Genomic DNA, 10,630 nt, shown 5'->3' with positions numbered 1-10,630 from the left:
TGTAAAATACAGAAATAAAAGCCACACTAAAGATTGCCAAAGAAATTGTACCCACAGTGGGATCAAGCAGATGAAGTGGCAGAGCTATGCAGAAAGCCAGCGTCATTCTCACCAAGGCTGGGAGAATAGGTCCTGCCCCACCACAATGGGGTGTGAGCGTTTGTTGTGGGGAGGGGAAGGGAATGGAGTTTGTAAGCCACTCTGAGACTCCAAGTGAAGGGCGAGGGATAAATCCAATCTCTTCTTCTTCTTCTTCTTCTCTATATAAGTGAATGGTTGCCGTTTATTTATTTACTTCATTCATATCCTGACTTTCTCCCCAGTGGGGACCCAAAGCACCTTAATATTGTTCTCCTGTCCTCCATTTTATCCTCACAACCAACCTGTGAAGTAGGTTAGGCAGAGTGTGTGGGACTGGCCCAAGGTAACCCAGCAAGCTTCCATGACAGAGGAGGGACACAAGCCCATGTCTCCCAGATCCTAGTCCAACATTCTAACCACTTATGTGGAGAAGAAAACTAATCCCTTTGGAACACCTTCACTGCTAGGAATCTGCTAAAGGGGAGCCTTTTACTTCAGAGCCACTCCACCCATCCTGGGGACTGGAAATTTGCTAATCTATCAGTGTAAAAGTAGATCTCAGCATTCTCCTACACTCTTGCATGACCAGGAGAGGACCCAGGACAGGGCTATTATTCAAAGAGGGGCAGGCATCTTAATGGCTGGCAACACCACAAGCCGGGAGCACTTTTATTCCTTGCCCAACGGGTACCTGAGTGCACCCCTTTACTTTTCTCTATAAAAATGAATGGCGATCACAGAGTTTGTGTGTTTGTCTGTAAAATACTGCATTCGAAGACAACATTGCAGTGTAGGCAAAACTTGCTCGCTATTCTCATTGTAATCCTGGACATTTTGTCAGTCATTGATACACAGGACATTCATCTTTGATGACAGGTGCTAGGCCACTATGGAAATCATGTGGAACAGAACATATATCAATAAAGGGATTGAGAGGTGCACTCTTTTTTCCATAAGAGTAGCATAATGATTTTTAAAGAGGTGACTATATAGAGATCAAGCCAAAATAACAAATCCTAATTATCGAGCTACCTGGCTGACACAAAGTCTGCTCAAAGAAGACACTTTCAGTCAGGTGTTCCTTTATCCTTTTTTCCTCTTCTTCTTTCTGCTGCTCCTTCGCAGTGGGAAGCAACATTGCTATGACTTCTTTCCGCCCTAATGCTTTCCTCTGGCTTTGCTCAGAGACCTGGAGCCGAAATTTGTCTATCACACCATAGTGACAAGGTCGAATATCTCGGTGACGAATCACACTGTAAGGGAAGCAAGTCTCATGGTTGTTATGTATTATCTTGGGAGAGGAAGAAAAGCATTATGTGATTACTGCCAATTAAAATGTATAGCACTGTTGTTACTCTTGATGAAAGCATGAACAAGTACTTACAAGTTATGCAGTATTTTGCTCACTGAGAGAACTTCTCATGGCCTGACTTACAAGCCTTCCCCCTTTCCTATTTTAGAATCTGGTCTACTAATGCAACACAGCCAAGTTCTATTCTATTGAGTTCACATGTCAGATCTTAGGAAGATTTTATTCTGGTATTTATCAGTCATTTATCCCACCCTTCCTCCAATGAGCTCAGGGTGCAGTATAGGGGATTTCTCCTCTTCCGTTTTATACTCACAAGCCTGTGATGCAGGTTAAAATAAGAGAGAATGATTAGCACAAGCTCATCTGGTGAGCTTCACAGCAGACTGGGAATTGGAAACAGTCTCTCCCCAGGCCTAGTTCAAAGTACTAATCCGTGGGTCCCCAACCTTTTTGAGCCTGGAGGCACCTTCTGGAATCCTGACATAGGGGTGGCAAACACAACCACAAAATGGCTGCCACAGGAGGCAGGGCCACACACAGAGGAAGCCTAAGGGCAGGGCAGAAGAGGGATAATTTTAAAAATACACTGGGAAAGAGGAGTGAAAGAGAATAAGATCAACACTGTGGAGGCAGCCGCTGTTGAAACAATGCTGTTTTAATGTGCCCAGGTGACTGGATCTCCAGTGGCCAGTCAGAAGCCTGCTGAGCAAGTGCCAACAGGCTCCACTCACTTTCCAAAAACATTTGGTGGGCACCAGGAAAGGTGTCTGTGGACACCACGGCACCCACAAACACCATACTGGGGACCCCTACACTAATCTAATCATTATCCTACGCTGCCCCAATCTATTCCAAGAACTCATACAATGCAGTGTAAAATTCTTTTATTAGTTGTCCTGGAATAGCCATGAAAGCAAAGGATCACACTGGGGTTGAGAAAGATCTGGATGAATTCATAAAGCCATTTTGCAAATCTTTTTGTTAATACTTCAACTGTAGCATGCTGTCACGCTTCCTTCAGAAGGGGTAGTTCTTTGCCACAGTTGATTGTTGGAGTTTTCCTTCTCAAACTGTTGCATCATCATGGCGCATCTGCCACTAATGAGCCATAAGGCCGAGAGGCAAAAAGATACTCCCAGTGAAGCAACCTTCAATGGGATTTTTCATGTTCAGCTGTCTGAAGTGTAATATAGAGCTCAGCCAAAATGTTCCCCTTCCACTTTTTGTGAAATAGATTTGTCCCAGTAAAAAGGGACTACGGACAGAAATTTAGTCTCAAACTGCCACTTTCAAGGAGGGCACTGCTACTCTGTGTGCACCACGAGCATTTCCTATGTCTCTGATATGGCACTATTATCTTTTGGTAAGAATCTACACCTGGGATAACTAACTTCAAACGACAAGTGAGCTGGTTAGAACACTAAGGGAGAAAAGTGAGGGGACAGTAGGCCCTGAAAAATTCCAAAAATTTAAACAAATCATATTCCCTGCAACAAGAGCTGACTCTGCCACTAATTTCAATTAAGGCTACTGTTTGCTTGCCATTTCTGACGAGCAACTAACTGGACATCTAATGTAAACAACAACAAAAAAGTCATTACAGATTTTCTATAATCCTTTTAATTTTTCCAAGGAATTCAAAACTTGAGAAATCTTTCGAAGCACAAGTTAGTTTTCACTAATTTGTAACACTATAAAAATATTACTTACATATCAACACAACACTGAGGCTTCACTGCACCTGCAGCATCCACCACAACATATTTATTTGGAGTTGTACAAAGAACTGAAATAAAAGAAAATTGAAAGTATTAAGGCATAAGTACATCACAAGCTGATGACCATACTTAACAGTCAACATCTATTCGGGCTACAGTTCCTCTGAATGTAAATAGTACAAAACCATACTGAAGCAAGCCTTTAAAATAAAGTTGTACTTGAGACTCACCTTTGAATTTTAAGGCAAATTCATAGGGATTATAGAGAGTCAACACCTGTTTGTGCGTTGACTGGTCATCAGCATAAAATATAAGTTCAGTGGGGAATACAAAGACTGGAAGGTTTCCTTCCACTAACTCTGGCTGTCTTTTTTGTTGCTGCATTGGCACAGAATCCTTTGTGCTGCCTCTTCTGCTTCAAGGATGTTTTGTCCCCGCAGGCTTCTGGTCCAGATTACTTTTAGGAACGTGAAAGCATTTTGGCAAACCTGCAGGAGGAAAGAAAACAGCAATGATAACTGCTTTTGTTGTCATAAATTTGTAGCTCCTTGGAAGGCAGATCAATAATGTAATAATACAGAAAAAAGAAGAAGAGGAGGAGGAGGAGGAGATTGGATTTATCCCCCGTCCTTCACTACCTGCAGGAGTCTCAGAGAGGCTTACAAACTCCTTTCCCTTCCCCTCCCCACAACAGACACCCTGCGAGGTAGGTGGGGCTGAGAGAGTTCTGGCAGAAACTGCTCTTTTTCAAGGACAGCTGTGCCAGAACTATGGCTTGTCCAAGGTCATCCAGCAGGTGCAAGTGGAGGAGTGGGGAATCAAACCCCGTTCTCCCAGATTAGAATCCGTGCACTTCACTACTATACCAAACTGGCTCTCACAGACTGTTCACAGATTTTTCAGTTTCAAACCAACACAATTCAACTATGATTTTTTTTAAATTACCCTTTGAAAAAGATTTCCACATGTGTGCACCCCTAAGCGACAGCCATCTGTAGGTGTTTTAAGGTATAAAGGACCCGATCTATGGTGTGTGAGCCTCTTTAAATTAAGGGTATTTAGAATAAAAGATTACCCTAACCAACAATTTTTACTTCAAGCTTGGTCTGAAGAATGATACTTAATATTAAGGATGATGAATAATAGACATTAGTTACTGATGCGAAGTATAGAGGAAAGGGACAGCTATTTTTGGTAAATTTGTCTGAATTAAACCGAAATTAATATTTATTTCTATTTATTTATTTATTTATTTATTTTATTTATTTCGCGATTTCTATCCTGCCCTCCCCTCCCCTCCCCTGCGCCCAGGGCAGTGAACAAGAATTCCAACAGACATTTACAGATCAAATTAAAACAATTAAAACAATTTAATCAATCAACAGTCATCTCAAGAGATGCCTCTTTAGGCTCTTTTATAGCACAGTCCTAAACCTGTCTCTGAAGGCCCTATGCAAGTGTATCTCAAAAATATATCATCACATATGGATGCGTAGTAGTGGAAGGTGACACTGGCGGAGGATCTATCACAGACAATGGCACTGACAGTTCAACTAACCGTGGTTACTTCTGGGCACAAGGAGGCAATGGTAAACCATTTCTGATCATCTCATACCTTGTAAACCTCTGCCAATACAGAAATAAAATAGATTACATAACTGGAAGCAGAAGACAGACAAGCAATGTTCCCTCAGCTAAATAAGGCCAGCAGCTGATCATGGTACAGACCATGAAACTGTTAATATAAAAAATTAGAATAAAGCTGCAGAAAAACACCAAAACATTCATAGTGCCAAAATACAATCTAAACAACATTGCCGAAAAGTTTAAAGATCACATAAAGAATACTAGGTTCAAATGAATGGGACCCAGAAGAACTATTGGTTGAAAGAGATATTATCAAAGAGGAATATGCAAAAGACTATTCCTGTAGGCAAAAGAAATGAAAAGCCTAGGATGAATCTCTTACAACTGCTAAAGGTAGACAAGAAGCAAAAGTAAAAGGTGACAGAAATATAATCAGTGTTTTTGCAATTGAAACATAGAGTTAAAGAGAACTACTATAATAACCAGTGTAAAGAAATAGAAGATAAGAAAGAAAAAAAAAGAGATCTGTTCTACAAGATCCAAGAAATCAGAGGAAAATTTAAAAGCAAAGAATACTGAAAGATAGACATGGAAATATATTTTGTCCTGCTGAGTTAATGAAGAAAAGATAGGTACAACACACTGAAGAACTATACAGAAGAAATGAAAGGATAACAGATTCCTTCGAGGAAGAATCTTTTGAAGAACCGAAGAACCTGAATTTTTAGAAAGTGAAGTGAAATCTGCACTCAAAGCAATTGAGAAAAACAAATTACCAGGAGCAGTTGGGACATCAATAGAGCTATTTTAACAAGACTATGCCAACAAAGACGCAAAATTAAACAATGGCTCACTGACCGGAAACGCTCAATCTATATTCCAATGCCAAAAAAGGAGACACCAAAGACTGTAGCAACTATCAGACCATTGCATTAATTTTTCACGCAAGTGATGCTCAAAATCTTACAACAAAGACTGTCACCATATATGGAACAAAGATAGCAGTGTTCATAATTTATACTATAGTATTCCCTGCTCCTATGTATGGGTGTGAAACGAACAAAACTGACAACGAAAAAAACTGACAGAAAGAAAGCAGATTTATTTGAAATGTGGTGTTGGAGGAGTTTTATGGACACCATGGACTGCCAAAAAAGACAAATAAGTGGGTTCAAGTAGCCTGAGCTCTCCCTACCTCTCCTACCTGCTGGCCAAACACTTATGGTGCCTACTGCCTTGCTTGATTGCACTGCCTGTTGCTCCATACATCTTCAGACACAGTTCCAATGCAACTCCTTGCAAGGGGTAAGTATGTATTTGTTGAATTATTACTCTGTGTTCCCTAATAAGTTATCCTACCATGTGTGAACCCCTAAACCAGAAGAGGATGCTTGTACAGACTTCTGAAGCCTACATGCTTTTTGCTTCTATTGCAGAGCATTGCTCATTGCATTCCACTGGAATCTATGATACAACCTAAGACCAACTCTATGCACACTGCAATGATAATCATATGCTGACCCAACAATGTGACTTACTGCTGAAGCGACCAGTGCCCACTAAGTGCCTCTGCTATCGGGCTGCCAACTTTCTTTTTGCAACTTGGTTCCTTTACCATTATAAGCTGCTTAACAGGACAGCTGCTCCTCTCACAGGCCAGACCCGCAGCTATCTCCATACAGTGTTTGAACCAGGGATCCTGAGTATACTATACTTTAGCGTCCCCACAGCACTATGCCTTTTGTCACAGTCTATTTAGTAAATATTGTTGCTGTTGAGGCCATGGCTGCTGGGAAACACCTACTGCAGTGCTAGTTCTTGCTCCTTTGTGCCCAGTTGGATGTATGTTTAGGAGTGTGCTCCAGTCCTGAGTGTATGAGGTGTGGGTTGTAGTCTGGCCTCTTCCTTCCATTTTGTTTCTGTTTGGCCTAATACTGGGCAAAAGGTGTTCCTGTTTGAAGGATCTTGTTTGTCACATTAGTGTTCATCCTCAGCAAGTTACTTAGCAGTTGACTTGAAAGGTTTCTGTGAATGTGCAGTTGTATATTCTCTTGCTGCTGCCCTGGGGTCTGCCTCCCCAGTGCCGGGCAAAAGGCTGGTGATCCTGAGGTCCAAACTCATGTGGGAGGAATCTTGGATGTTTTATCAGGGCCACTTGTGCTGAGAGAGTTTGAGAAGCATATGAGTGCTGTGGCTGGAGTGGCCACATTTCCTTCATTGTCTTCATGTCTACCAAAGAGAATACATTTACAGAAGAGGAGTTGAGCTTAATGTCTCTGGAGCTCCATTACATGTTTTCATTCCAGGACTCCTCCCATTCATGCCACAGTCCTCCTCACAGTGAAGGGTGCCGTGTTCCCTTTGTTTCCTCTCTTGTTGTAGCCTTCATGGGGAGAGCAGTAGGCTGATGTTGGGGGGAGGGCTTTGGCTGTGTCAATTGGCTTCTTCCATTTCTATCATTGGCACACTATGTCATGACCAACAGATTGCAAGAGGATGTCTATGAACTCCGATGCATTTCTGTGCACCCTGGCATAAGGTCTTTCATATACTTTCCTCTACTAAGCAAGCACAGGGTACTGACTGGCACTTCTGCATCAGCAGTGTGCTGGGGTCCTAGGACTGAATGTTAATTCTGTTAACTCAGTCCATCTAAAATCAAAAAAGTTTCCAGAATATACACGAATATAAACTAAATACTTAGGCGCCAATCCAGCTATTTTCAGTTGAATAAAACTACATCAGCTTCCTATAGATTGATGTTGAGACATGTGTTCAGCATCAATACATATTAAGCAAAAATAAAAGTGTGAAATGTTTTAAAAAATCTAAACAAAAGCCCCCCATGGAAATTCAGGGTTTTATAAAACAAACGAACAAGAACTCATCGGCCATCATGTGAATTACCTTTAGGAGTTATCCCTAAATTTTATGTTGCTCAAAATACTTGTTTCAGAGATGCTTATCCAACGCTGATAGCCTTTGCTTTACACAAAATAAGTAACATGCAAATCCATATACAAACTGTCGCATGCGATGATTAAACACAAGTTCTTTGCTACTCACACATGCACTGTGAAGCCACATCCATTCATGACTTTCTAGTGCATGTACATGTGGCAACTAAAAGAAATGAAACACTCATGTTTGTAACTGTTACATCATGATCTATCACTGGGTTGCAACTTACTACAAGGCATTGTTTCAGTAGCAATTTTGGAATGAGAAGTGATTCTAAAACTCACATTGATAATGGGATTTGTGTATTCTATGGATTAGTTATTTCAGAACCTTTATTCTTGGCTAAGTCAGAATTATGGAGATGGTACAAAAGTCATCTGTAAGGAACTTGTGTGCTTCTCTGAATTTTGGTCACTTCTGTTTCAGAAGATGAAAAAGATCTACAATTACTTTGCACTGTGTGTCTAATTATTAGGACTCAACCCTTCATGTACTACTTGTAATTAGTATTCACTGCCTCATTTAAAAACTGAAGGAGTCCTAACTGGCATTGTGCCAGCTCACAGGAACAAACAAGATGAATTTAAAAAATAGTTCTGGCTCTGTATGAATAAAAATTCTAGGAAAAGCTAATAACTAAAGTGCAATACTCACATTGCCTAGAATATCAGTAATTTGTGTTTTTTTTCCATTAAACATACTTCAGAGGAGCCAGAGGAGCTAATTAAATAAACATCTACCTTGTGATGTGGTTGAGAAAGCTATAATACCCATTCACACAAATTTCTCCAACAGACCACGTTCATATATGATTTGCTTATACTCTTTATTATTCAGTGCCAAATGTTTATGGGCCATTCAGTAATTTTCTATTAATCCTTCAAGTGATGTGTCCAGTTTCCAGCACTGCCACCACACACCTAACTCTCTGCAGAATAACATCAGGGCCCTGTGAGATCTTATACAATTCTACAGGGCCTGTAAGGCAGACATGTTCCACCAGGCTTTTAGTTGAGGGCAGCGATGGTTAGGACTGGCACCCTCTTTCTCCTCCTACGGTCCCCACATCCCCCTCCCTGCCCTGCTGTGCAGAGAGCACTGCAACCGGCAAAAGGGGTTGATCGCCATCTGAATCTGGTCAATTTATCAATGTACTGTGATAATTTTATTAGGATGATTATATTTTATCTGTTTTTATCTGTTTGAAGTTGTAAATCACCCAGGGCCAGTTGCGGGATTGAGTGATTAATAAATAAATTAATTAAATAAATAAATACCATGGGTTAATCAGGGGTGTTGAACTCATTTGTTATGAGGACCAGATCTGACATAAATAAGACCTTGTTGGGTCAGGCCATGTATGTCATAAAATGTAATGCCAGGTAGTGGAGATATAAACTTTATAAAGGACATAAACACAAAGATTGTTTTAGTTAAAATAAAAATGTGCTTAAAACATTAGCACTCTCATTATATTTTGTTTATTTAACAGTATCTGATAACTGACACCTCTTGCTCTGAATTATTGCATCAAAATAATCCTTCACTTGGAATCGCAGAGCAGCTCACAAACTCCTTTCCCTTCCCCTCCCCACAATGAGTTCAACATTTGTATAAATAGGGAATTGGCCAAAAAGACTGACACAACCACTTTTAACTTTAAAAGGGGTAACTTCTCTGATATGAGAGGATATGTGAGAAGGAAACTGAAAGGAAAAGTAGAAAGGGTCAAAACCATTGGGGAAGCTTGGAAACTATTTAAAACTACGATCCTAGAAGCGCAAAAAAATATATTCCGCAGGTTAGGAAAGGCACAAACAGGTATAGGGAAAAGCCTGCATGGTTAACAAACAAAGTAATGGAAGCTGTAAAAGGTAAAAAGGTTTCCTTTAAGCAGTGGAAAGCTAGTCACAGTGAGGCTGATAAAACGGAACACAGGCTATGGCAAATAAAATGCAAGTCTGTGGTCAAGCAGGCAAAAAGGGAATATGAGGAGCATATAGCGAAAAACGTAAAGACCAACAATAAAACTTTCTTCAAATACATTAGAAGCAGGAAATGGCTGAGAAACTAAATGCATTTTTGCCTCTGTCTTCACCGTGGAAGATGAGAAGTGTTTGCCCGCTCCAGAACCACTGATTTTGGGAGGGGTGTTTAAAGACCTGAGTCAGATTGAGGAGATGAGAGAGAAGGTCCTAAAACTGATAGACAACCTAAAACTGATAGACAACTTAAAAACTGATAAATCACCAGGCCCAGATGGCAGACATCTGAGAATTCTGAAAGAAATCAAATGTGAACTTGTGGATCTCCTTACAAAAATATGTAATCTTTCCTTAAAATCTGCCTCCATTCCTGAGGACTGGAAGGTAGCTAATATCACTCCCATCTTTAAAAAGGGCTCCAGAGGAGATCAGGGAAATTATAGGCCAGTCAGTCTGACGTTGATACCGGATAAATTGGTGGAAAGCAGGGGTCGTTTCGTAGAAAAAGAGCTAGGGGAACTCATTAGCATAACTCATTAGCATATGCCACACCCCCTGACATCATAAGGCCCAGCGGTGGACCTGCAAGGCTGGCGGGAGTGCGAGGAAGCCCCGCCAAGGCCCTCCCTGGCCCCAGGCAGGCAGGGGTGGGGAGAGGCGGGGAGGAAGCAACTTACCCTCCCTCTTCTCCTGCCTCCTCCTGGCTGAATGAGGGCTGGAAGTCTAGAAGCAGGGGGTGTGGCTTCGTCATGTGCCCCGCCCCCCACACCTCACCCGGGGGAACTGCAATCCCCCGCGATCCCCCCGAAATGACCTCTGGTGGAAACCATCATTAAGGAAAGAATTAGTAGGCACATATATGAACCAAACCTATTGAGGCAGACTCAGCATGGGTTCTGTAAGGGAAGAACTTGTCTCACTAATCTGTTAGTATTCTTTGAGAGGGTGAACAAACATGTGGACAAGGGGGCCCCAATAGATGTTGT

The 10,630-nt window shown here is 41.3% G+C and overlaps 1 protein-coding gene across 1 annotated transcript in view; it reads right to left on the bottom strand.

The window, feature by feature from the left end:
• MOSPD1 (motile sperm domain containing 1) overlaps positions 1–10,630 on the bottom strand; it is a 17,557-nt gene that overhangs the window by 3,514 nt on the left and 3,413 nt on the right. The window contains exons 2-4 of the mRNA XM_015424034.1: positions 3,342–3,599; positions 3,104–3,179; positions 1,114–1,334 (exon numbers count right to left, since the gene is read on the bottom strand). Of these exons, the coding sequence (XP_015279520.1) occupies positions 1,114–1,334; positions 3,104–3,179; positions 3,342–3,495 (451 nt within the window). The 5' untranslated portion in view covers positions 3,496–3,599. The remainder of the gene's footprint in view (positions 1–1,113; positions 1,335–3,103; positions 3,180–3,341; positions 3,600–10,630) is intronic.

This window comes from Gekko japonicus, unplaced genomic scaffold (genome assembly GCF_001447785.1).
Source record: "Gekko japonicus isolate JY-2015 unplaced genomic scaffold, Gekko_japonicus_V1.1 scaffold575, whole genome shotgun sequence".
NCBI lineage: Eukaryota > Metazoa > Chordata > Lepidosauria > Squamata > Gekkonidae > Gekko > Gekko japonicus.
Note: the sequence above shows the minus strand (reverse complement) of the source record. Positions and strands in the feature narration are given on the sequence as shown.